This window comes from Hippoglossus stenolepis, chromosome 3 (genome assembly GCF_022539355.2).
Source record: "Hippoglossus stenolepis isolate QCI-W04-F060 chromosome 3, HSTE1.2, whole genome shotgun sequence".
In the NCBI taxonomy this organism is placed as follows: Eukaryota; Metazoa; Chordata; class Actinopteri; order Pleuronectiformes; family Pleuronectidae; genus Hippoglossus; species Hippoglossus stenolepis.
The window spans coordinates 6,549,746-6,576,829 of NC_061485.1; the positions used below are offsets into that span (position 1 = coordinate 6,549,746).

At 43.1% G+C, this 27,084-nt stretch overlaps 2 protein-coding genes across 3 annotated transcripts; one reads left to right on the plus strand and one right to left on the minus strand.

Moving 5' to 3' along the window:
- Positions 1-1,393: 1,393 nt before the first annotated feature.
- lactbl1b (lactamase, beta-like 1b) lies at positions 1,394-18,399 on the plus strand. 2 transcript variants are annotated; one of them, XM_035149696.2, is made up of 8 exons: positions 1,394-1,612; positions 5,151-5,226; positions 8,557-8,731; positions 9,993-10,099; positions 11,744-11,901; positions 14,586-14,833; positions 15,646-15,751; positions 16,503-18,399. In XM_035149696.2, the coding sequence occupies exons 2-8, from the start codon at positions 5,167-5,169 to the stop codon at positions 17,479-17,481; spliced, it is 1,833 nt and encodes a 610-aa protein (XP_035005587.1). In that variant the 5' UTR covers positions 1,394-1,612; positions 5,151-5,166; the 3' UTR covers positions 17,482-18,399. The 2 variants fall into 2 exon arrangements, with proteins under 2 accessions (XP_035005587.1, XP_035005595.1); XM_035149704.2 differs by lacking the exons at positions 1,394-1,612; positions 5,151-5,226 and adding an exon at positions 8,000-8,385.
- Positions 18,400-18,623: 224 nt separating this feature from the next.
- Positions 18,624-23,960, minus strand: nmur3 (neuromedin U receptor 3). The gene is made up of 2 exons (XM_035150244.2): positions 23,048-23,960; positions 18,624-21,073 (listed from the first exon to the last, which is right to left on the minus strand). The coding sequence occupies exons 1-2, from the start codon at positions 23,892-23,894 to the stop codon at positions 20,643-20,645; spliced, it is 1,278 nt and encodes a 425-aa protein (XP_035006135.1). The 5' UTR covers positions 23,895-23,960; the 3' UTR covers positions 18,624-20,642.
- Between the last annotated feature and the right edge of the window lie 3,124 nt (positions 23,961-27,084).

The following is a 27,084-nucleotide window of genomic DNA, read 5'->3' on the forward strand; positions in this document are numbered from 1 at the left end:
TTTTCCAGAGCCTGTTAGCGATTCCCACAAAGCTTGTTTGTGCTTTTTTAAATTTATGAGCTCAAACTGTGCATAAAACACATTAAGACACACTCCACCAAATATTGCTCTCCCATGGTTTGTTCAATACCTAATCATTTCCTCCAGGCCTGTGTGAGGTAACCAGAGTAAAGAGGGGTTTGATTAACACTCATCCTGCAGTGACCATGCAACACAGCAGCCTCTCTCTCATATTACCAGTGATTGTGTGCATAATCAAAGTGCCAGTGGACGCAGCAACACGCCTGCAACTTCATGCCAAAAGCTACGTGCACTTAATGAGAGCTGCCACCCCCCCCTGCCCTTTCTGCTCTCATTGCCCCGGAGAGCGTTTCATTACTTTTTTAATTTTTTTTTTAAATCCAAAGTGTCACGCTCCCTCGTGCTCGCAGGCAGGCAGCGACTAACCGTGCAGCCGACGTTACAGCGTGTCACCCATCTTACCTTTCACGTTGCTGTTGTTAGGGACAACAGGCCCCGGCCTCAGCACTTATCTGTGATCATCAGTTTGTATTAAAATGCATCTGACCCCCTTCCTCCATGTTCCTACTCAACATGAAACGAGAACATTGGAGATAATTAGGTCAGACGTCGTCTATACATCATAAAAAAAACCAGAACCCGAGGCAGGGGACGGAGTTTGGACGTCTTTAGATTCTCGGCGCCCGCCTGCTGGTTTTTCTGTGTGTTCCAAGAAACATCATGAGGTGAAGGAAAGTGCTTTGTGTAAGCCAACAATACAGCTCTCAGCAAGGGCGTGATGGACTTGTTTGGTAAGCAGGCTGCAAAACAACCCCCAACATGACAGAGCCCTGGAAAAAGGGATGTTTTATTTCTATCATGTATTATTCTGGAAGGTGTTTGCACGGATCCGATGTGCTCCCTCCGTCTCTGTCTCCAAATCTGGCCTGGGGACACGTTTTATTTTTTTTTATCCACTGGCCTTTTTGACTCACTAATCTTTCAATCTGTTGTCAGATAACTGTGTATTTGTCCCTTGTTTTTTCGTTTTGCTTCTCTTTACTCACTTGCTAATATTCCAACGTCCTTTTTTACAGCACTTTGCGCAGCTTTAAAGTGCTTTAGAATTCAACTTTACTCACTTTTCTATGGGAGGATGTTCTCTATATAAAACTAATAACATCTAAACTGTGTAATCTTTCCCCATCTGTAAAAAAAAAATAAAAATTCAGCCCAGTGAAAAGCACCAATGGCTTTTTTGGCTCTTTGCTCAATTGAATGACCTTGTCCTTCAAAATCCAAAGGCTATGCAAAGCAAAAAAAAAAAAGGACTCACAAATACACACACACACACACACACACACACACACACACACACACAACGAATAGGAATCCATTTTTGTGCCGTGGCAGATGTGGCCATTGGCTGTATTGGTTAATCCAGAACGCTGGGTCCGCTACAAGCAGGATTTAGCCATAACCATGATACTAACATCTGTCAGGATCCCGTCCTGAGCTCCCAAACCCACACGGAAAACAAAAGCGGAATGTTTTGGTCTCACCATCTTGATAGAGAAGAGGGGAAAGGCGGTTAATAGATTCATAACCTGAGGTAAGTGAACCAGGAATTTAATCAACGAAGAACGTTTCCCGGACGAGAGAAGAGGGTTTTTGATTCATTACAACTTATGTAACATGTTGTGTGTTTTTTCCCCACAGTCTGGCTCTAGATGCTCAGTGCGTGTGACGCATCGCTTTATTTACAACTGCTCTGCATTTTTCAAAAGTTGAATCCATAGGGGAAAAAAGCTTCAGTTACTATGACAGCAGTTTAGTGTTGATTCTTATTGTCATGGATACAACAAATATATTATATATAAATTGATCTGACAGCTACAATTACGCAGAATTTTAATATACGCTTGTCACTGCTTTGTTTCTATCAGTGTGTGAATCATTTTACTAACAAGTTACTTTATATTTAGAATTTATTTTATTGGTAGGAGGTTATTTGAGGTGATGAACTAATCAGGGGATTTGTTTTAAAGCTCTCGCTCTCAGTTGATGTTAGTTTTACTCTGTGTTTATTCCAAAACACTCAGAAAAGTATCTGCTTTTATGATCATCTCATGTAGAGTTTGAAGTGTGAATGTTTATCTCACACTGCAAATCATGCCGTGCACAATTCTATAGATCGTGAAATTAAAATCCTCACCACTAAGTCACGTGACAGCTGATATTATAACCGTCGTTAATTCTTAACAGAAGACAGGTTTTATCATTCGGCTCCAGAGTTATACCCTCGTTGGATAAAGGTCACGCCTGTTCTGTCACAATATGAGAAATGTCTTTTTATTATAAATATGACGACAGTGAGAGCAGCAGTGGACATTATAATCTTACACTGATCGATGAAATGAAAATTCTAACGATCATTACTAGTCATTGGGTCATTGCAGCAGCAGACAGATGAATGAGCATTAATATTAAGCCAGTGTCCGAGAATAATCAATTTAATGCATCAATCAAAAAGAACATGATGGGCCTGTTGGTGGGATAAATGTAAAACTATTAACCTGCTGATCCTCTTATTTTCATCTTGTGTCATTTATCTGAAACTTTAGTTTATGACCAAATTAATAAACTAAGCAAATTCTCATCAGCCTTAATTTGTTTCATGCTCCCAAGCTAAAATAAGACGCTGAACATGATTAACATTATATCTATGTTCACACTTTCATTCTAACATGTTGCACTGGTGTAAACATTTAGCTCAAAGCGCAGCAGTGCATTGAAACAGCCTCACAGAGCGGCTGGACTCATTTACACCATCACCTATTCTTGTCTCGAGCTGCATCTCTCTGCAGGCGGTGAATGAACTTGATGTCAGACTTCAATATAAACACGTGCATCCGAAAATACAGCCGCACGACCATCACTTCCAACCGCGAGCTAATGACATTGATGAAGTGATGCAGCTGAGTCAGCACACTGGGAATGTGCTCAGTAAGAGTATGGGCTAAAATGCCAGGTCAGGTTTTAGCTTGATGCTGAATATCTGATGGACTTTTAATTGGTTTGGAGGCAAAGAAATGTAGGTCAGACTTGTTTTTATATTCCGCTTCTTGTATAAGGATTAAAGATGAACATGCATAATCCAGTTTGACTATTTTTAACTGTTTTAAACATGAGAAATTTTGTTTTTTGTGAGTCTGAATATCAGAAATCAAAGTGATGCATTTTCTTTCCAATTGGCTCAATTATCAGATGATGCCTGGATTAGAAGAGAATAAAAGAAATAACCAGGTTGTTGTATTTCATCATTTTATGACTGATCTGATTTTATTGTGCTTTTCCTGCTTTTGAACAAAAATTGAAAATCCTTCATCGTCACCACTCGTCTTAAAAGGTCAAATTATTTAATCAATTAAAGAAATGTTCATCTCCGTTTTAACTGCTGTTTGTCTGAGTGTCGGCAGGATTACACTCAAACTAAAAGCTTGGGCCAAAGACGAAACCATTAACTCTTGGACCGGATATCCCAGTAGAGACTAACCAGCTAATTTAACAAGTTTAACTCCGTCTGAACTCCCTATACAACGTCTCTATTAACCAGCTACTGTGCTGAGAGTTGCCACTTGGTCTTTTCATGCACAGGTCAGGTATTCGCTTGAGACAAAAAACCTAGTTTAAATACATGAACTCCCTGCGAAGGGCTTTATTTGAGATTGTACCAGAGACAGGACAAACTTCACCACTAGGTGTCACTTAATTCTACTCACTGAACCTTTAAGGTAAAGAATCCCAGACACGTGGGCCGCCATCTTGCACTTTGGAGTTCATTTAGAATCAGAGCCAGTGCCGTCGTCCCCGACCAATCACGAGTCAATTAACTAATTGAAAACAAACTTTATGAACAAACTTCAGTAAATGGTCTTGTTGGTTTACTTTATTCAAAGTATTCACAAATCACAGATCGTCTCATAGGGCTTTAACAAGGTGTGACATCCTCTGCCTTCAACCTTCAACAAGGGTAAGGAAATATCAGCATGCTAATACGCTGTAATGACTATGCTAACATTCAGATGTTAAAAGTCTTAGTTTCTCATGATAGCATGCTAACATGCTAACATGCTAATAATTGCTGGGTGACTGACAGAATAGTAGTGGAGTAGTAGAGTAGACTGAAGGTGCTGATGAGTCTTGGCTCCCACCTTCATGTGCAGACTTTTACATTTAAATATTATATGATCAGCTTTTCAGTCCCAGCTGCCAGCTGCTTCTGACCTTTTTATTTTCTGAAATTGACCATTGTCCGACCAATGTTTGCTCTGTCGTCCCAATTCGTGTGATTCATCATGGCTCGCCCCCTTTGTGACAGAAAGCCAGTCTGCCAGGCCTGAGCTGAAAGTGGTCAGACAACAACACGCTGCTCACACTGCTTCATTTCAAGCATAATCTGACCTCAGGGCAAAGTGTGGGGGAGGATCCTGTCGGCCATTCCACCGTGCAGACGTGTTGCAGAATAGAGTCTGTGTGATCTCTTGGGCAAACTGAGCCCACCTCTGCCTCCCCTGGGTCTTGTTTAGAGAGGACAGGGTCAGAGTGAGCAGGAGATCAGCGGCTGCACCGTGTGTTTCCTGTTTCTCCACTGGAGGCTGCCAGCAGACGTGCATCTGGCTGTCTCCCTGCAGGTCTCTGTCTCTTTCCCCACCGCTCCACTGTCTGGCTGTCAGCTCCTGCCCCACACTGAACAACACTGGGTGGATGTGCTCCTGCTGCAGTTGTTGATGGTCAAGTAGAGAGCAGCTCTCCATCAGGCCCCGTGCCTTTTAATTTACTGGGAAAGGGGGAGAGCACTTTCTTCTTCTTGCTCATTATGAGTCATTCGGTGCTTGGTGGTCCATTATGTCGCCTTGTTATTTGTTAGAGTGATAAGTAAATGTGCAGCAGAAATGTTCTCGCCTGCTCTCGCCTCGTAGTACTCTGATTTAATATCTGTGGATGTCATGTGCACAGGGAATGCATTGTCATTCTGTTCTAATTATTTCTATTTAAAACATTCCATTATGCAGTGTGAAAAAGAAAAGTAAGGACGACCACTTTTCTGCGGAAGCCACAACTGACTTGTTGTTTTTTCTGTGTAACAGCTGGTGAAGTGGAGCCATGGGCAAGGCAGGGAGTAAAGTCCTGAAGGAGACGTCGGTGGACGGGGTGCAAGCGCCGGTACACACACACACACACACACACACACACACACACACACACACACACACACACACACACACACACACACACACACACACACACACACACGCACACACACACACTCACGCAAGATGTACAAACTCCTTCCTGCACAAGTACAAACTCTACACATGCAAGAATTGAGCCGGTAAAGATAGAAGAAAAGGTGTATTAAACTAAAAAAACGTGTGTGTGCCCTGGCCAGCTGCTGTGCTCTGCAGCCACAGGTTACGTAACCAGGATCAGAAGCAGCTTGCTTTCACACATTCCCACATTGCATCATCATCGTATCTATAATCATGCAAACACATCAGTGAGCTTTGGACAAACCATTAATATACGATTCAGCTGAAGGAAAGATGGTCACTGGATGTTCTCGGGGGAATAAATTATATATTTAGAGTGTATTTTTATTTATATAAGCCACCCACCAGAAGTAGATTGATCAAATTTCTTGCTTTCATGGCCGCAATGACTGAAACAAGATAACTGTGTATGTTACCAGCTGTTGGGTGGAATTGAATGATACTGTGTCCGCATCAGAAGTTTTGGTCTCGTCACTTATCTCTTTGAAAAACATTAAGTCACCGGCACGCAGTGAATCCTGGGATAGGTTATCTGGAGAAGGAAGGTCGCCCCTTTGTGGGACACCTCCAGATATTGGACAACCTGTTTTGCACCCAAAGACCTTGAAGAGTTTTTCAACTTGGCGAGCACAAGACCATCTTCAGCCCTTCTTCTGGTAAATCCAATAATTCCACAAAGAGTTTCTTTATGCTCATCTCATATCTGCGTTTAACAAGTTGGGTCCAATATGCAACAAAAGCTGCTTTCAGACATGCATTGAGCTCCTGAGATTTAGATTGAGAGCCTGATTATCTGCAGAAAATCCGGAAAATCCGGTGTGAGAACACAGCAGGAGGTTCACTGCTGGATTCATAGCAACCGAGAGGGGGGTTGATGACACTTCTAACACCGACGAAGAAGTCAAGAGAGTTTGTGGTGATGAGAGCTGAAGCTGATGTTGATGTGCAAGAAAATCACGTGATCCCTGCAGCAGAATGAACACGTCACTTCCTGTCTCTGTCTGCTGCAGCCGGCTGCTCCACCTCGCGCCTCAATAATACAGAGGATTTGTTGCTGTTGTGAAGCTCCTGCTGCGCTGGACCCAATTCTGCAGAAATCCTTTGCAGGACATGGATGAAAATGGCTTAAGACACACACACACACATGTTATTGAAATAAAACCAAGAATCAACTTCTAAATCATGTGGAGTTCTGGTCTGAGTTCCAGCCGAGAAGATCCACAGCCCAGCAGCACTCATTCGATTCTGCTATCAATGACTGGGTTTGGGTTATTACCAGAATAATACAAACAACTCCCATTGTTTCATTGCGTCACCAGAACGTTATCACACTTTAACATATCATCTTCCACCATCACCCAAATGATCACCTTTCAATTTCTTTGAATCCAGATGTTCCATTCGTTCCATTTTGCATATTCTCTGAGTTATAATCATTGTAAATATCGTTGAAGTGAGAAGATATTAGTCAGGAAATCTCATATTTTTGGACTCAAGACTCACCTTGCAAACAGGAGCTGTACTATTGAAATACAGCAGTACTGTGATACTACATGGTACAAGTACTGCTCTACAAAATTCAATTCAGCGACTTGAAGTATTTCCTGGAATGACCGGTGGTGAAGGATAAACACTTTGGTATAAACCGTAAATCTCATCATCTCATGGTATCATCATCATCATCATATCATCCTAACCTACCGTCCACTTCTGGTTAAGAAGATAAGATGAGCAGGCTTAGCAACCGCAGACATCATTATTCACCACCAAATACTAAGAGATTATCATTTATTTAACGAGTAAATTTCACTGGTTTATGGATTTTTCATCAATCGAGCAAAAAAACTAGACTCTAAAAGCAAATAGATAAAAGAAGAAGAATCTAAGCGACTCCAATTGGGTCATCGCTCTGTTACTGCTCGGGCCCTGATGAAAAGGAGTCAGTGAATTAGCCAATATTAGTTTATCACTATATTTTTACCCAATTTTGTTAATGACCTATTTCTTCCACCAGAGAAACTTCCAAAGATTATTTGTCAACTCTTTAATATTTTTTCTCAGTAAAAATATATTAATATTATTAATATTACAAAAATGAAGTATATTTTATTCTCTTGAACATTGAAAGTAAAATATTCCTTGATTTCTCCAAGAATAATTCATGGATCTTGATGTTTAGGGGACTGATCTTTATGAGTGTGAGTAATTTGGTCCAGATCCAAATATAAATCTGAATCTATATGGTGAATTTAAGTTTGGTTGCATTAGGAGACTGTTGGGCCCTTTTGGTGTTCTGAGTGTTAATCTAGTTAATCTTGTATATTTGATAAAAGATTGATTGATGGACGTGTTATTACATGATACTTGAAACTGTTAGATATGTGTGCTGTCCAGAAGAACCCAGTGCGATTGAGGCTGTGGTTGTATGTCAGCCGTCAGTGGTCAGTGCTCATCGTCTCAACCCTGCTCATCGTCTGAACTCCCCTCGACGTCCCAAAGCGTCTCATTCCCTCACAGAGTTGATCCATATTCCGTGCACGTCTTTGTACTTTGCAGCTCACGCTCACGCTCTGCTCCCAAAAAGGCCCACCCTATCACCCCCATCCCAATTTGTTTTGGCTGAGTGGGTTCCATCTTTGTCGGCTCGTACGGCTCGGCGGTGGGCTCCACAAGGCGAGGCTGGACTGAAGTGAATTGATTCACTGGGATTAAGGATTAAGATTTCCCCCGGCCGCTCTGGTGGAGTAAATCTGGGGGATTATGATGTCAACAGCCTGTGGCTGCTGGAGAGGAAATTGAATTGTGAGGGACGGCAGCGCCGATGGCCCAGAATTACAGCAGAGTCAGTGGGAAATTGAAGCTGGGAGTCCATGTCTGTGCCTTTCTCCTGCTCGGGGAAACCTCCCTGGGACACCGCACACGGCCTTCAGGGCGTAGGAGTCACTTACACAGCAGAACTAACTCTGAGTAAATGTCTGGGATGTTGATTGAGTGATAAGAGGATTTCTGTCGCTGGTAATCCGCCCTGCTCGGGCCTGTGAAGCATCAAGTGGTGAGTCCGACTAAGTGCAGCAGAGATCACTTGTATAGTGAACAAGGTGACAGGGATTTCTTCTCTCGCGGCCGGAGTCCACAGATAACGTGTAGGAGATCATGGAGAGGAAACGGCTCTACACATTCAGTGCTAACCTAGTATGTGCTGCGTGTGTGTGTGTTCTTTAAGGCGCCTCCTGCTGCTGAGGCTGCTCCTGCTGCCACCGTTAAGTTTGAGGGACTCACAAAAAGCAGCAGGATGAAGGTGAAGTGGACTCAGCTGGGGTTGGTCTTCTTCCTCGTTCTGTCCCTGGTGATGACCGGATGCTTCTTCTGGCAGTACCAGCTGCCCAAGGTCCTGCAGGGTGAGTACCAGCACACTGTCTCACAACAGGTGATGCATCAGGTTGCATGGGATGAGATTTCCTCTCAGATATTGTTGCTTCATGGGAAATAGCTCAGGCCACATTATCCACATCACTGAAACATGAAATCTGCAAACAACAAGATTTTAAAATGTTTTTTTTTAAATTTTGACAGTGATTTATTTGTCTTAATATTTCACCTTTCTTGAGACTTGAAAGTCTGCAAATTGTTTAAAATGTTCTTCCCATGACGCCTATTGCAGGTTCATCTTTATTTAATACCCTTAACATTGAGACGTAGCTTCAAGCTAAAACTCTGGAGGCTCCTTATCTCTCTGCAACAACAACACAACCTCCGTCTCTACTGATAATCACTACCTCACTTTTTCCCCCTATTAAAAGATACAGATCCTAATTGTGCAGCTTTTATCCTGTAATTATAAGGTGGAGTCCTAACTTGACAGTATATCAGCCGGCAGGTGTTGTGCTGGCTGAGGGTTTGTAATTGGCCACATTAAGATCTCATTAAGGCAGCGTTGATTAAAACTGAGTTAACAATCACAACACGGCAGTAGGTTGATCATTTTAATTCTTAAAATCTAATCATTGAAGGCGACATTCATATTAGAAATGTGAAGTGTTTTCAGTCGTGGTAAAATCAGTGTTGGTGCGTCATCCCTCCATCTGTACAAATGAGGCTCTTTGCCGCCCTTGACATCTGATATTTCTTTAAGCAGAGCACACAAACAACTTCATGTCCAGGTCTCGACTCTGTGTGAGTGTCCTTCACGGGGACATCAGGTGATATCATTACTCGGGGGGAAGCAGCAGCCCTCTGCAGGCTCTGATTCATATTTCCCTTTATGCACTAATGTATCTTTTTATATTCCAAAAAACGAATTTCTTCATGTATGGCCGTCCTTTAGAATGGAAATGCAGATCGTGGCCTGAGGCTGAAGTGAAACATATTGTAATATCATCCCCAGTTCACAGTGGGAGCGGGGCCGCATCTCTTTTGATCAGCGGCTTGTAAACAGTACGTCCTGTCAAATGCTCTCCTGTATGATCAACAGGGTTCATCAGTCAGCAGGGAGAACTAATGAAGCCCCCAGCCAGCCAATTATATTACACCACATTACTTTTGTGCCATTGAGGCATTCTTCTATGAAATACGGATTGAGAATTACAATACCCCCGTCCCCTCTTTGTACTTCCTTTAATTTCCCCTCCTTTTCTGTCTCTTTTCTCATTTTCTTTCCAGACGAGGGGATGGGTCGCAGCGCCAAGGCAGAGATGACATGTCCTCGCTTCCCGGAGCCCCTCCCTCTGGAGCATCCCCTGCCCAGTCTGAAAGAGGCCCTGGAAAAGGTGAGAGGAGTCGACCCTTCGAGCCGCTGATCTAAAACACGCCCTCAGCCAAGTGTGAGGAAATGTACAGGCTGTCCGTGCTGTAATCCTTCACACCTAAAGCCGCTGCAGTTGACAGAAGGAGATTAAAAGATACAGTGGATGAAAAAGTGTCTGAGGAAAGGGTTTGTGTTGAGCTGCTTTCAGACATGCGCTCGACTCCGGAGATCCAGACATTCTCCGGAGGGGCTGTATACGTGTGAACGCAAATGTCCGACTGAGAGCTTCCGGACTTTCCGCGGAGTTTCTCCTAGTATGTGTGCAGATTGTCTGAAGGAATCGATGTGCGAACACGGCAAGAGATCCTCCGCAGGTTCCACCACGAGCGAGGGGGTGTGCTGATGACGTTTCTAACATGCATATGTCATGAACATGCTAACGAGAGCTCTTGGTGACAATGGCCGACACCGGTGTTGATGTGCTGTAAACAAAAACGTAATCAGAAGCAGAATAAATACTAGATTTCTGTGCTGTTGTCAATGCATCTGAGTGAAGAATCTCCTGCTGGGTTGTTCACGTGTGAAAGGCAAAGTCCAGAGAAAGTCCAGAGAAAGTTTGGACCCAATTCTCCTCATCTTCTGGAGTTCATGTCTAAAAATTATTTTCTCTGTGCACTGGGAGCAGCAGTGGTCCCACATGGTCAATGACATTTAAATTTTAAAAAAATGATGAATATCAACATAGAAATTTCATTATTGGAGCCAGTTTAATTTGAGTTTGCGAACCTTTCATCTGGGCACTGACCAAACACTTGAAGCCAGAGTGATAATGAAAATCAAATACATGAAACTGTTTGATGTTCATTAAAGTGAAAAGGTTCGTGGGCAACTTGAAATCAAATAAAAACTTGTTTCAATTCAATTTGAAGAGTGATGTTGTTTTACCTGGAGAGTTTGCTTTGGAAAAACAAAAGGCTCCAGTTCCTCCCAATAAAAAAACAGACTGTTCTCATTTAATTAATATCGTTGGGAGAGAGGGACTTCAAAGTAACTTCTCTGGGATTTCATGTTGCCGTTTAATAAGGGATGACAAAGTACAAACACACAACACAAATTGAAAAGATATTCTGTAAATATATTTGAGGTGTTTTGCTCATTTTAATTAACCAATGCCTGTAAACAGTGTGGTTCCTTGGGTAAAAAGAAATTCCAATTCATTTTCCGTACACAGATTTTAATCATCAGCCATAATATTTTTACCATCCGAGGCAGGGATATATGCTCCTTATGTCCTTATCCATCAACTGGGTTTTAATAAAAATGGGTTTTATCCACAATGCCGTTACCATGGAAATGTTTACCACAACCGCAAAGATCACGTTGGCTGCTGTCGGATGGTTCAGTGTTACGTTCTGGTTTACCTGTGATTTCCTTGTCAATCATACGTCAATATGATGCTCATGCATTGATGCATTAACATCAGCAATAACATCTAATAATGTCATAAGAAACAACCCAACACAGCTCAAATATAGTTTTTTACCACTTTTATTCCACAAGTGGCTCCAAAACCCAGCAGCCTGTTAGCTTAGCTTGAAGACTGGTATAGGGAGACAAGAGGCATTTCATTGTAAACCCGCTCACTTCCTGCTCCGTCTCTTTCCAGGTGGACGCTTTGCTTCGGCAGAGCGTCAACCCGATCAGCCTTCCCGCTCTGTCGGCCATTGTGATTTTAAACGACACCGTTTTATGGACCGGCAACTTCGGCAAGAGGAACAGCAGCGACCCTCTCTCAGGTTCCCCCAATGAGTACACCATCTACAGGTGAGCGCTGGACCACAGCCCCCATCACAAATGTCCCAGTTAATTCAGTCTTAACCATCACGAACCTCCTTGACTAGAGAGGACCACTAGACTCTTATCAAACTAGAAACTCTTACTAAACCTGCAGAGGCACCAGATATAACCTCAGTGTCCTCATTTTGGATTTGCTGTCAGGAAAGTTCATGTCGTCTCCTCGTTGTCTTTTCATCCTCAGTGTTCATCCTTCCTCATTCTCTCTCACCAGTTTTTGCTCTGCTGATTTTGTGGCAGCAATCAGCCACATGAAACCCATTTGTTGCTATGCTACAGGGAAAGTGTTTTGTTGAGATGAGAATTTTTACACCATTAAGATTCCGTCTAATGGGAAAAAAAGGTGATTCCACCGCTGCACGACTACGCGGTGGCTCCTGACTTTATAGGGTAATTGATGCTGTGTGATGACAATGCTGCTGCTCGTGAAATGACAACGATAAAGGAGCAAAGGATCTGCTCGATGCGTCTCTGCAGGGAAAAGCAAGCTTCATAAAAACTGAAATTCGCAGTTAAAGTAATTTTTGGCAGGGACATTTTTTTTTTTTTTTTTATCAAATTCAATTTAAGTTCATAAATTGCTGTATAAAAAAATCACAGAAATGGGGGAAGAAAATGGACCAATAAAGATTTAGAGTAGTTGTTACAAAAAGGGGATTTTGAGTTTGTTCACGTTTCGTTTATGGCGATGATGATGTGACGATGTGAGGTTTCTGAGCGAGGACTTGATGAGGCTTCTCCATAGCAACAGGAGACATGAGGCAGCCATGTTAACAGGCTGAGACGGAGCCTACAACTCAGTCTGTGTTGTTCATGTGTGAAATTGGTGAAATGCTCGATGGTTACATCAGTCATTTGTGAGCTTTAACAAGAAAGTGTTAAATCAGTTACGAATCTATATTCAAATATTCCAGCAGTTGTTTGTCTCACATTATTTGACGAGAACACATACGTCAAGGTACCAACGCACGATCGACAGTAAATGGCTCCAATTACTCAGTAAATTGAATTCTTTAAAAGATTCTCTGACATATTAGCAGCTGCTCCTGAAAGGATTCATGTTCCATTGAAGTCAATTTTCCACAATTGAATATATTTATATTTGTCTTATGATTTATTCACTGTAAGACTCCTGCACATATTGTTTTGGCTGCCACTCATCTCTGAGAAGTGGGATTTTGTTTGTATATGTTGTTTTTTACGGCGGATGTTAAATGTACATTTTATTCAGATGTTCTTAGATGGATTTGAGTGGTTTCAAATTAATTAAAAGATTGTTTTGCTTTGCTTTATATGTGGAAAACAGTCTTTGTGATTTCTGCATAGCTTCAGCACTGTTTCCATATTGGACCAGTCTGTGTTTAGAAAGGCAGTATTTAACCTCAGGAGACACAGACCATAGAAGGTTTTAACCACAGACTGTATTGATGACAGATTGACAACATGACAGCTCCACAAAAGGGAAGCCAAAGCGTCTTGATCGCCCCCTGGTGGCTGGCTGCAGTATAGGTCATAAAACACACCTCCTTCCTGTTTGTGGACAGGACATGGGTCAAACTAAAAAGTCAAAATACGTGTGAATAATCATTTTTCTGGGATGTTCTACTTTAAGCAGTTATTTGATGCTTTAAAACCGAGGTGAAAATAGGTGTCATCCATCTTTATACACGGTCTATGCCTGATCTTAACTGCTGCCGTGTGTATTGATATGAAAATACATTTTGCACCAAATCACAAACTTCACAGATAAAAAGAGTTGTGTCTCAAAAATAATACCCACTTCACTGTGGAAAAAGAAATGTCTTGCCCTTGTTTGGTTTGGTTTAACCTGAGTGTATCCAGACGCAGCAGATTGCTTGTTACACAGAACCATCTGTGAAGGCTTCATTTGAAACCGGAAAAAATCACGTTGAAAGTGTGAGAGCGTTGAAGCAACATTTGGCAGGTGAGCGAACGAACCATCTGTTCGACCCGTTCATCACGGCCGTCAAAGGGAAGAGAGTGAAAACAAGTCGTCCACGAAGAGAAACTTTCAGTGTTCTTTGTCCTTCTTCTCTCAGTGGCAGCATTTAGGTCGTAAACCCTGACCGCACTATTTATGCTTCCATTGACGTAACCGTCTCTGCGTCATCCTTCCATGTGTTGGTTGTTAAGCAATACATCCACTAGAGGGCAGCACAGTTTATCTGTCAACAACAAACATGGCAGTGATGGAGGTTGTGACAATGTGCCACTTAAGAAAGAAACAAAAGAAACCACATTGTAGTGGGTTCTTTTGTTTCTTTTCAAGTCTTTCTTGAAAGAAAATTCCGACATTGTCAAAATTTCTTCCTCGTTTCCTATGGTCGTCTCGCTTGGACTATCAGCCACACTGCCCCCTATGATTTCCAGTGGAACTGCACCATTTTGTCTATATCCTTAAGCTTTGAGAAGACGTGCACAAATATAGATGAAATGCATAAAAGAGCTTTTAATGGGGAATTGATGGAAACAAACAAACAAGCACATAAAGAAAAAGTCAAGATGCAAATGTGAGAAGATGCTTTAATAAACACTGCATCAGTGGAAACACAAAGATTCTCTCCAAAGGTGTTTTTTTTGTTGCTGTTGTTGTCAGATAAAAAAAAAACAATCCCATTTAATCCATCTCTCAGAATTGCCAGCTTATCCAAAATCTTCCCGACACTGATGCTGTACAAACTGTGGGAGGACGGGAAGATCGGCTCCCTAGATGACCCCCTGGAGAAGTACGTGGAGAACTTCACCATCAAGAACCCTCTGGGGAAGTCACGCGACTCGGAGCTGAAATATGTGACAGATGGTCTGATATTTCTGGACAGTGGGGAGGTTCAGATCCGCTCGTCCTCCGTCACCCTGCGCAGGATGGCCAGCCAGCTCTCAGGTACTGAGACACAATGGGTTATAATGAACTAACGGAATTTATACAAACTCCATTCCTAGTGTGGGCACACATGCATATACAGTCAATCGTACATATACACAGCAAATGAAGCTGATTCTGATTCTTTGAGCACAGTTTTTCTGTTCATCAGATCAAAAGACAACTTGGTCTCAGGAAACTACAATGAACATAATTGATTCAAATTATTTGACTTAGTTTGGTTGACTTCCCTCTTTGGTGCCATTTAAAGTCACTGACATGCAAACATATCTCCTTCAAACATGTTTATTGTTGTTAAAGGTTACAAATATATATACATTTTGTCACAAAAGTAAACTATAAAAATGAAAAATTAATATTCTAGTCCTGTTTGTATTTAGAAGATTACAGACATACCTGCAGTAGAGACACTGAACACTTTAGATTCCTGCCGTCACGTTTGTTTTTCAGCAGCTACTTCTACATAATCCGCTCAACAGAAGAGTTGAATGTGTAATACTTTACTATGTGTAATGAATTCAAATGAAAGATGAAAGAGATTCCTGAGAGACGAAGGATCATAAATCTTTAAATCCCTGTCTCAGGTTATCATCGAGGTATCGGGTCGTCAATCGAGTCTGAAGAATTCTGAATCTTTCACGTACCAATAATGTATTTTCACAAGTTCAAGAAACTATTCAGATTGAAATAAAAAGCTGAGGAGGAAATGTCTCCTTTGTTTGTGTTGTTTTAATTTATAATTCTTAGTTTTTAAATAAATAATGTTTTACTGTTTTCTGTTGTTGTTCTTTTTTTACCCCGGGCTGATCCAGGCCTGCCCAGGAGACTCCGGGCAACAAACCTGCTTTGGAAGGGAAAAACACAATCTGCAATCAATCTGCTGCAAGACGATGTCCTCGTCGCAGACCCAGGCACCAAGTAAGAGTCCTTCCACTTCGTTAGTATATACAGTACTTCACTGAAAACTCAAACCAACACAGACAGTTTCTTCCCCAAGTTCATTCAACCTCTTAACCAACACACAAACAAACAGCACAACTCTTGGGATTTTACTCTTATTTTACACTTTTAAGACTTTTATGGTACTTTTTGAGGCTACATCATATCCTTTTGAAGACAAATATAACCGAGCTAAGGCTTAAGACAAATTTATCAAACACAACAAAAAGGAAGGAGGAGGAAGTTCTTCTTCTACGACTATTGCTTCAAAGTGTGATGCGGTCAACAACACGCACTCTGACTGGTTGGATGTGTCCATGTCAGAAGTGAAACCTTGGAAAAATTGACCGTAAAGATAAAGGGCTGCAATATTGCTCATTGAAATTCTAGTACTTCTGTGAAAGTTTGCTTTGACTTGATACAGATTCGAAAATGGATCACACAAAAAAAAGGCCTTAAATCTTAATGGTCTTTTCACAGCATTACACTGTTAGAGAAATGACACAGACCCAAACTCGTGTGATTTTACTCAGAAATTACCAAATTGATGATCATAAAAGTCTGACGTGTAAATTCCTAACTTGTTTTTCACACTTGTTTTGAAGAGGTGTTGGAAAAAGATTTAGTTACATTTGGACTCCTCCAGGCTTTGTGCTAAGCTAACTGAATGCTCACTGTTTCACCTTCAATTTTAAGTTGTTCTTCATTTCCATATCTTTCTTCCATCTAGATGTCACTACAGCAACCTCGCCTTCTCTCTGCTTGCTCACGTGATGGCCGAGCGGGTGGCCGGCGTCGACTACCAGCGCTGGATCACAGACAACATCCTGGACCGGCTGGGAATGGAGGACACCGGCTTCGACATCACCCCTGGGCTGCAGAGTCAAATGGCTGTAGGCGTGTACACCAACGGGAAGCCAGCTCCGCTCTACGACCTGGGCTGGTACCGGCCTTCGGGTCAGATGTTCTCCACGGCGGCGGACTTGGCCAAACTTGCCATGATGCTGCTGGGCGCGTATCACCGCAAGCTGCTGGAGCCAGACTCTCTGAAGATCATGTTGATGCCACTCCTCAGGTGCGATAAGGACTACTTCGCCAACCGCACCGGGACACCGTGGGAGGTGAACGAGCTGATGGGCTACGAGATGGTGCGCAAAGATGGCGATCTGGACGGGTACTCTGCCACCTTCTCCCTGGTTCCCAGACTGAAGCTGGGTCTCGTGGTGCTCATGGCTGGCGGCAGGTCTCAGAACCAGGATGTGGTCACCAAAGCCTACAGACACATCATCCCAGCCATAGAAAAAGCCTTCAGGGAGGCAAAGAAGATCCTCTTTGCTCCGCCAAACCCAGACCCTTACATCGGCTTCTTCACCTACGGCAACATCACTTTCTACGAAATCAAAGCGGGGTCAGACGGAGTCCTCATCATGCAGCAGTTTGGGCCTCAGATTGAAGAGCTGATCCCTGAAAAGTTCAGGACAATAAAGCTCAACTACCTGGTGGACCGGGTCTTCAGAGTGGTGTTTGAGAAAGAGTACCCTTGTGTTCTGCAGGTCGGCTCGGCCTCGGTGTCCCTGGAAGCACAGGATGGTCAATTATTTAACTTCTACACGTTTGACAAGCGTGGTCTTTCCACTGGTTTCGACGCTCCGGGACTGAATACGTATAATGTGGTCAGAATAGCCCGCAAGCCGTCTTTCTCAAGCTGAACTGCTGCAACGACTGTGGCCTAAAGACAAAGGGTATGACACTGTGTGAGGTCTGTGAACATTGAGAGACCAAATGAAAATGTTTGCGGTCAGAGGAAGGACTGAGCGCAAACGGGGACAGTGTTGAGTTCGCCCTGATGTTTAATGTGACTGTTCTTTGTCCTTCATTATGTCTCCTGATTGAACACTCACATGATGGTGATACAGTGCTTGTGCTTTTCCTGCCTTTGTTCAAACTGCTATTAGTCGCCGCCGTCCTTAAGTTTTCACGAGTGAGAACAGAAGAACGGACTTGCAGCATTTATTGTGCTAATTGTGCACATTTACATTTCACTCTTCATTCTTGGGACCATATTTGCAGCTCAACAAAAATCATGGTCTCATACATATTTATCTTCCGTCTATGGTGAGAAAACAAACCAGTTACATTTCTCTGTGGTGCTGTTTCTGTGGCGGGTAAAATTGGAAAATTTTCATGACAAATGTGTTTTAACAAAATTGTGAGCTGCGGATTTTATGTCGACAGTCATGCACTTAGATGGGAATGAATGCAAAATATTTTTGGCTCCCAAAATAGCAGTGATTAAGGATAGAGAGGCTTTCGGTTGCCTGTGTGATACTTTCCTTTTTAATCCCTGAAAATGGAGTCCTGATTCATCCTGACCTCTCACACCAACATGAATAATACACTGCACTGGCTGCTGCTGCTGCTGGATGACGGATTCAAGTGGACAAAAGAAAACGCTGCGCACAAGGCAGAAGCTGATCTCCTGTGATAGATTGACTGTCTGGGGATGTGATGGAAACAGAGATTGAAAATGTTGCTTCGTGCTAAAGCATCAGGTGGAAACGAGCGGAGCCGAGGAACTGTGAATGCCTAAAAAAAAATTTCAAAATAAATGTGCTGTGTCCACTTTATCCGACTATGTGTGAAATAATGAGGCTCAGCTGTGCAATCCAACATTTCCACGGCCTGCAGAATGAGGCTTGTTCTGATTAATAGTGGGAAGGAAAATAACCACTTGGGTCATGCAGTATTCAACAAAACTGCAAAAATTACACCCTACACTGACGGAACATCGTCGGAAAACAGGCATTAACAGAGGTGAAAGGGAAGAAACAGCCATGTGTGGGTAGCTTAGACATTTATTGTGAAGCTTTTCACATTAGGCACTGCACAATAGCCATAATCACTTTTCATTTTTGCAATCACGGTGAACAACAGCTTACCAGTCATTCAAATCATGTACTGGAGGGCAGGCCATTCAACAAGAGACAAAACCAGAGCAGAAGCCCACGATAAAGCATTACATTCATTTGGTTGTTTGACACACACCATGATTTGACCGGTTTTTCGCCGCCTAGCAACACAACGTCAATGTTCCAAAAGAAGAAAGACAAGATGATTCAAGTACAACATTATGATTCAGGTCAGATATCACACCGTCCTATAAGGCAAACAGCAGTTATGGTATTAGACAGCAGGTGGAATGTGCAGGCACTGTTGAACAAGAGCATCCGTTGTCAATCCGGGTGTTCGCTGTGCGAGTTGAGCCCGATTTTGTTGCTGAATACATTTAGCGTCCGACTGATTTCCAGCCTCGTCGTGCAGTGTCGGGGGGGGGGGGGAGTGCGAGAACCACAGTGTCACAAAGGAACCAAACCAAAGTTTACGTACAAGCTTTGCAATGACAGGCAGTAAAGTTAAAGGTATAGTTTAACATTTTGTGTTATTCTCCTTCTTTGCAAGAAGAGAAAGGTGTGAGTGTAAATATTAGCATAAAGACTGGAATCCAGGGGACACATCTGGCCAGGCTCTGTCCGTGAGCACAAAACAGGGAAACAAACTTTAATAGTTTAAAACTGAAGTGGTGGCAAGGACAGCAGGGGGTGCTGAGGGGGCTGCAGCACCCCCTGCTGACAAGGAGTGCAAGGCAAAGGCAAAGGTTTATTTTATTGAGTAATAGTAATATTTCAAAAGTAGCATGGTAGCCTTGAAATTTTCTAATATTTCATTTCATTTTTAGAAAGTTTAGTGTATTTTCTGTGTAGCCTGTAATATATTAACTTTCTCTCAGGAACTCTGGCTGACCTCCAGCATCCCTGAGTGACGGATTGGTGGAGCAGTGGTTAGCACTGTTAGTACAAGTGGGTTTGGAACTTGATGGTGGACCATGGCCCCATGTTGTCCCTGTGTCTGTGTGGGTTTCCTCCCACAGTCCAGAGACACGTAGATAAGGCTGGTTGGAGACTCTACAATGTCCTTAGGTGTGAATGTGAATGATTGTTTGTTATATGTTGGCCCGGTGATACTGTGGCGACCTGTCCCCATGGTGAACAGCATATATCACATTAGATTCATCAGACATTAATGTAAATACATTGACCACAACAAAAACAAGTGTTGTTCCTTGTTACATTATTGAAGATTTAAATTGGTTTGGTTCTTTTTTTTGTCAGGAACATTTTGCAACCTTTATATTTTTCCTTCCAGTAAAATAGTCAGACTTTACATTCCCAACAGTAACAGACAAGTGGGAAGTCGCTTTGAACTGATTCTGTCTGTATCTCTGTCAGGTTTTCCGTATTGGGAGATACCAAGAGATACCAGGAGACTCTCTCGAGTTTGACCTTTTACAAAGGATGTTGCTTCATTTTTGAAAACTTTTAGTGTTCCCTGACTTTGTTCTTCTGAATATCTCTGTATTACATATAAACTTTAAAAGACCCTGGATTGGATCCAGTTGAAATCAATGAGAAAAAGATGATTATTAGCAGGTGAGCCTTTGCAACATCCAAGTAATTATCATCAAGAGCAGGTTGCATTTATGTATAATAAGGTTAATGCATAACAATGTACATAAATACCTGTATACACGTTTTAAGGGTTATTTGCGGGACATTTTGAGTTTTTTACAAATTAAATACACAATAACAAATAAATAAGTGAAAGTTTGATTTGTGTCAACAGAGCCAGGGCAGCTTTTACTTCCAGTCTGTATGCATCTCTCTGCTAAACCAAGCTGCAGCTTCTAGCTTCAAACTAACTTTGTATCCATCTGCTCATCGAACTCTCAGCAAGAAACTAAACAAGCTCATTTCCCCAAATGTCTTTTAAAGTGGATGAGTTGCTCGTTAGTTTATTCAAATCGAAATCTCCGTTAGAACACAGAGGTCTGGCAGGTCATCTCTTTGCATGCACACGTAAGGATGGCGGTGTCCATGCTCAGCGTCATGTTGGTGGACAGCAGGGGGATAAAACCATTCGAGTCATTACCCTTCGCCTGAGCTCTGGAGCCTGAGACGGAGGGACCCAGGAGGATTTTGGGGAATGGCGGCGAGTCTCTGACAGAGCTGTTGTCCTCCGTCTGGGAGCACACGAGCTCTCGGAAACTCTCCCTGAAGCGCGTCGAGAGCAGGCTGTAGATGATGGGATTGACCGCGGAGCTGAGGTAGAAGAGGACGCCCGACAGGATGTGGACGTACTGATAAATATTGTGCATCAAGTCGGTCCACTGGCTGATGGAGCTCCACAGGAGCCGCTCGATGTGAAAGGGCGCCCAGCACACTCCGAACACAGCCACCACGATCGCTAGAGGATGAGAGAGAAAACAGGCTGTTACAGATTCATAGATTTTCTTTCTCATCGCTCTTTTTTAATGTTATTTATTATTCCAATGTACTTTTGATGACATTTTCCCTTTAATTAAATGAGACAGAGTTATAAAAGTTATTCACATGAAAGGAGAAGGTGTAACATGCTAAGAAATACAGGACAGGATACATGACGATCCAGGGATTGAAAGCTTAGTGCAGTTTCTTTTTACTACATTTATTTCAAAGCTGTACTTACATCTGTTGTTTGTCTTTGTCTGTTGGATGTTTTCGCCCAATGTCAGCTGTGAGTAAACTGAGTAGATTGGGCGAAAACATCCAACAGACAAAGACAAACAACCGTTCACACCTACGGGATATTTAGCGTCTCCAATTAACCTAACCTTGGACTGTGGGAGGAAGCCAGAGTGCTCAGAGAAAACCCACGCAGACAACGTGCAAACTCCGATTATAGAGGCACTCATCTGAAGATTTCTCCTCCACACAATGAACCATCTCATAACCCAATAGACTTATCTTGTCACTCTTTAAAAAGGCATTACTCCTCAGTTGGGAACCACTAAAATTAACTGACTTTATATTAAGTATTTTTAGAGTAATTGAATGCAAATTAAATGTGTCATTATCCTGTGACTCTTTACAAAAGACAAAACGCACAGAGCCCCCAAAACCTCCAAATCTAAACGATTAAAAATGACCACAAAGTAATGCAGGTCTAAAGAGTCTATTTGAACATCTGATCAACAAGAGCAACATGAAGGAATACTGGACTTTCACTCATCAAAAGTGGAACCACATCAATCTAAAAATGTCTCTGTGTCTGTTGGTAACATAAGCTGCTCATGCACTGAACTCCAGGAACCTCCGGACATTCTCCGGAGGGGAAGCACTTGCCAAGGAGCTGAAGTGAGAACACAGATCTTCTGCAGAATTCACTGCGAGATGTGTTGATGACGTTTCTAATATGTGAAAAACAAAAAATAAAACAATTCACAGGATGATAAAGTGGTGCCATACACGTAGAAGACACTGACAAAGATGTTAAGAGAGTTCTTGATGATATGAGCCGACGCCAGTGTCGCGAATTCCCTGCTGCGTTGTTCAGGTGTGAGGAGCGACCTCCGGACAAAGTAATTGTGACGACATTCTCCGGGTTCCATGTCTGAAAAAGCGTCTGTCTCGTCACCATATCAACTTTATAAGTTATGAAAGTGACCGAAAGTCAATGAATGCAGGTATTTCTCCTTAGAATAACATTATATTATAGTTATTGTATGATAGTTGAAACCTCATTACCTCAAAATCGAGTTTCATCAGGATCAGCAGCAGTGACGATGTGAGCAATGAACTGTGGTTTTCCCCGTCATCAGAATCTAATCACATTTTTCAAATTCTTTATTCTCCTCACATGTGTTTTTTCTTTCCCTCAACAGAGCGCTGCCCACTTCAAACTAGTGAGAAGAGCAGAGAGAGGAGCACGGAGGGTGGATGGATCGTTTCTAACCTTGGAAGATTACATTGTTTTCATGTTGGTTTCAATCAGTAAAAGCGTTGTTAAGAAAACCCGGGTTTTGGAGACGAATCCGACAAGACTTCACTTTCAGACATTTTGTCCCCTGTCGTTAAAGTGTTGTGTGTAAAGAGGTGGAGGCTTTACACCGAGTGCTTGATGCACTGTCGAGTGTAAGAACTATACTAACACTGTACATTAAATCTCATCAAGCTCCAGAGCTCAGCGGATGTGATATGACGGTAGAGGCCCCTTCAGAATACAAATCGTCCTTACAGAAAATCCTCTGTCTTTCCACACTCTGTGTTTAGCTCAGCTTCTGTCTTGGGAACTTGTCTTGGCACTGACAACACGGATTAAAGGGGGATCTGCTCTGGAATCACAGCTTGTCATGTCAACTGTTGTGTTTCCTGCATAAGGAGGGAATGAGGAAAAACTCACAGAGCATCTTGATGACCTGTCTCCTGCGGCCGCTCTCCGCGCTGATCTGCCTCCGAGTGCTGCTGCTGCAGTTCTTTCCCAGGTTGCCGCAGGGCTGCCGCGTCTCCCTGCCCAGGTGAAGCCCCATCACCAGGTACAGGACGCTGATCACCATCATGGGCACGAAGTAGAAGCACACGGTGGTGATCTGCATGACCATGTTGTAGATCCACAGGGGCTTCAGCACGGTGCATATGGCCGACTCCTCCCTTCTCTCCGGCAGGTAGAAGATGCCGTGCAGTGAGGTGTTGGGGATGGCGCAGATCATCGACGCCGCCCACACGATGGTGATGACCTGCTTGGCGTGCTGATTCGTCGACAGGTATCGCGTTTTCAGGGGATGCACCACGGCGATGTACCGCTCCACGCTCAGCGCCGTCACGTTGAGGACCGAGGCGAAGCAGACCGTCTCGAACAGGAAGGTCTTGAAGTAGCAGCCACCCTCGCCAAAGGGGAACGGGTAGTTCTGCCACAGGTCGTAAATCTCCAGGGGCATCCCGAACAGCAGCACCAGCAGGTCCGACATGGCCAGGCTCACCAGGTACAGGTTGGTGGGGTTACGCATCTTCTTGTGCTTCGCTATCACCACACACGTGAGCAGATTCCCAGACAGGCCCGTGAGAAAGATGAGGAGGTAAACGCTGGTCACCTGGAGAAAGAAGGGGGATCGTTTTGGACCCAGGATTTCCAGGAGGTTGATGTCGGCGAACTGGTCGTTGGTGTAGTTCCCAGTTTCATTTAGTAGCATGCTGGTGTTGAGGAACGTTTTGGAAAGGTTTGAAGCGGAGCCCTGCAGAGAGATCTCCATTTCAGAGAGGAGAGCTGGAGAATCAGCGGGAGAATCAGCGGGAGACGTCAGCACATCCTGTGCAGATATGAGGGTTCACTCAACACCAGGGACCTGCGAGAAACAAAATACCATCAGGAGAGGATTTGATGAATTCCACCTCCTACTGGGGGTCAAAATTCAGTTCAACAATTTCTTTTTGTTTCATAAAATCACTTTTCAACTGAAACTCAGGGATTTGCATAGTTCCAGGATAATCTTTACAAACATTATTTTCAGTTTCAGATGTTTTGAACTAAGAGATTCATTGTTGGGCAGCGGCAAGGACAGCAAGAAGGTTCTTGGTTCGAATCTGCGACCTTCTGACGATAGCCAGAAGTTATGAGTCAGAAATGAGTCACAGAAAAGTTGAAGGCTAGCAATTTAAAAAATGTGACATCTTCAAATTCATTGTTTTAAAGAACAACTGTTGTTAAGTTTAAAATCACATACGACTCAGAAAACCAGCAAATCCTCACGATTAAGAAGCTGTTAAAATGAAAAAAGTTAAAAAATAAAAATGATTATGGGAACACTTGACTAGTGAGCGGATTACTTACTAAACCGTGAACCCACTTTGTGGAGAACCATGTCAAACAACAACATTTTTTCGGGGGAATAATCACCTCCAGGCAGAACAAGAAGCCGAACATTTTTTTACAGCAAAATCATATTATCCAGATAAGATCGGGACCACCTGCTGCAGAATGCATCAGTCCAAACAATCAAAACCACACTCCGACTGTGTGTTTACCCTGTGTGCATTTATTCATCCATATCTTTAGGTAAGAGGAGAGAAATTACTTTTACTTGTCTGTATTTGAAAACGCAACTATTGCTTGTGATTAAAATCTGCAGTTACACGTGTATAGCTCAGCAATAAGGAAAAACCTGCTCTTCACCTTATTATGCTGCAGATCATCAGTGACTCATGGGGGCAAGATATTTTCATGGGCGTTTAAGAAACAATTCCGTGGAACAAAAAAGTAATTTGCCTCGCAGACGCAGATTGCGTCTGCGGGTTGAGGGGCTGTTGTGGTTCAGGTCATTTCTCACCTACACACACACACACACACACACACACACACACACACACACACACACACACACATACACACACAAGCTTGGCGACTTCCCCGAGAAGGTCAATTGTTTTGGCAAATCTCGTGCGTCACGCTGCACATCCAAGGTTATGCGCATAATACAAAGTATGAGGGAGATGCTGCTTTAATGCGTGTGAGCTGCGCGTTATCTAAAGGCACTCAGACCGGGGATTTAAGCTCTTAGTCCATTAAGCCAAAGAAAATTGTACTTTCTTTGTATTTTTTTCAGAAATGACGGCTCACCGTTCAGTTTGGCTTCTCCACACACTTGCATGCGCCAGTCAGAAAGAATATTAAAACAAAACATCTTCATCTTCATCTTCATAAAACGCGAGCAGCCGATAACTTATCACAGGCAAATACATTTAAATATAATTTAAATCCTCACCTTGGTGCTGCAGCCGATTCCTAGCGCGCGCTCTGTGTGGCCATGGTGGGGGGGTGAGATCAAGCCCCGCGCGAGCAAGATCAATTAAAACATAGAGATGGGATTTGGCTGTAGATTGAACAAAAAGTTGATGAACAAGAGGAGAGGAGGCAGATGGAGGCAGCAGAGGAGGCACGTTACAGCCACGTCCAGTTCCCACTGCTACTTAAAGGGTGAGATGCAAAGGAGAGAGGGAGAGAGAGAGGCAAGAGAGAGGGAGAGAGAGAGAGAGAGAGAGAGAGAGAGAGAGACATGAGAGGGGAGAGAGAGAGAGACACGAGAGAAGGAGAGAGGGAGAGAGAGGGGGGGAGAGAGAGGGAGAGAGAGAGGCAAGAGAGAGGGAGAGAGAGAGAGACATGAGAGGGGAGAGAGAGAGAGACACGAGAGAAGGAGAGAGAGGGAGAGAGAGAGGGGGAGAGAGAGGGAGAGAGAGACATGAGAAGGGAGAGAGAGAGAGACCGAGAGAAGAAGAGAGAGAGAGAGAGATGCAGAGAGAGAGAGAGGGATGAGGTAGAGAAGGAGAGAGAGATGCGAGAGAGAGAGAGAGGGGGTGAGAGAGGGATAGAGACATGAGAGGGGAGAGAGAGAGAGACATGAGAGAAGAAGAGAGAGGGAGAGAGAGAGATGCAAGAGAGAGAGACACGAGAGAGGGAGAAAGAGAGACAGAGAGAGAGAGAGAGGGATGAGGTAGAGAAGGAGAGAGAGAGGGAGGGGTGAGAGAGAGATAGAGACATGAGAGAGAGAGACATGAGAGGAAGAGACAGAGAGAGAGAGGCATGAAAGAGGGAGAGAAAGAGAGAGAGAGACATGAGAGGAAGAGACAGAGAGAGAGAGGCATGAAAGAGGGAGAGAAAGAGAGACAGATAGAGAGGGAGAAAAAGAAAGAGAGAGAAGGAGATAAAGAGGGAGGAGGGGCCCATGAGACCACACATTTGCTTTCTTTATGTAGGGCAGCGTGCGTGAGCTTTCATACACTGTAAAATAAAATCGACATTAATCACGTTACACACATGAGAGGCTGCAGCTAATTGAGCAGTTGTATGATTCACTTTATAAAATATCACTTCATTAACGACTCAATATCACAACTAGAAAGAGACAATTTGTCAGGAACTTAAATGATACATTGGGTGCCATGGGACCAAGTGGTGCAGTGGCTACAGCACTGTTGCCTCAAGGTTCCCGGTTTGAATCCCAGTGTTTAGCCACAAAGTTGTTCTCCTCATGTAAGTGTGAGTTTTATACGTTGGCTTCCTCCCACAGTCCAAAGTTGGGTTTGTTAGGTTAACTGGAGATTCCAACTAGACTGTAGGTGTGAATGATTGCTAGTGATTCACTGGTGTCCCCTGCCCTCGCCCAGTGTCTGCTGGGATTTACTCCAGCTCCCCCCATGGTTATTATTCCCAATTCAGCCTGCCTATAAAGGGCAGTAAAAACTTTATCAATTCTTTTTAAACCCATGTGTATTTAGCTTCATATTACTGAGGTCTGGACCTCACATGGTAGCTGTAGAAAGTTTCATGACTCCGCCCCTGGACCCTGTGTTCTGTTGTCCACTTTTTTGTGAATCTTGTGGGTTTGTAACGACTTCAGCCTTTGGAATTTGGATTTATTACTTCCTGTTTTATTTTGTACTTACCTG

Excerpts from the sequence above, each read along its gene's own strand:
- lactbl1b (XM_035149696.2), top strand. The coding sequence starts at position 5,167 with ATGGGCAAGGCAGGGAGTAAAGTCCTGAAGGAGACGTCGGTGGACGGG. Across the intron at positions 8,732-9,992 it reads GCTGCCCAAGGTCCTGCAGG|ACGAGGGGATGGGTCGCAGC; the intron begins GTGAGTACCAGC and ends TTTTCTTTCCAG. Across the intron at positions 14,834-15,645 it reads GATGGCCAGCCAGCTCTCAG|GCCTGCCCAGGAGACTCCGG; the intron begins GTACTGAGACAC and ends GGGCTGATCCAG.
- nmur3 (XM_035150244.2), bottom strand. The coding sequence starts at position 23,894 with ATGGAGATCTCTCTGCAGGGCTCCGCTTCAAACCTTTCCAAAACGTTC. Across the intron at positions 21,074-23,047 it reads ACAGGTCATCAAGATGCTCT|CGATCGTGGTGGCTGTGTTC; the intron begins GTGAGTTTTTCC and ends CTCATCCTCTAG.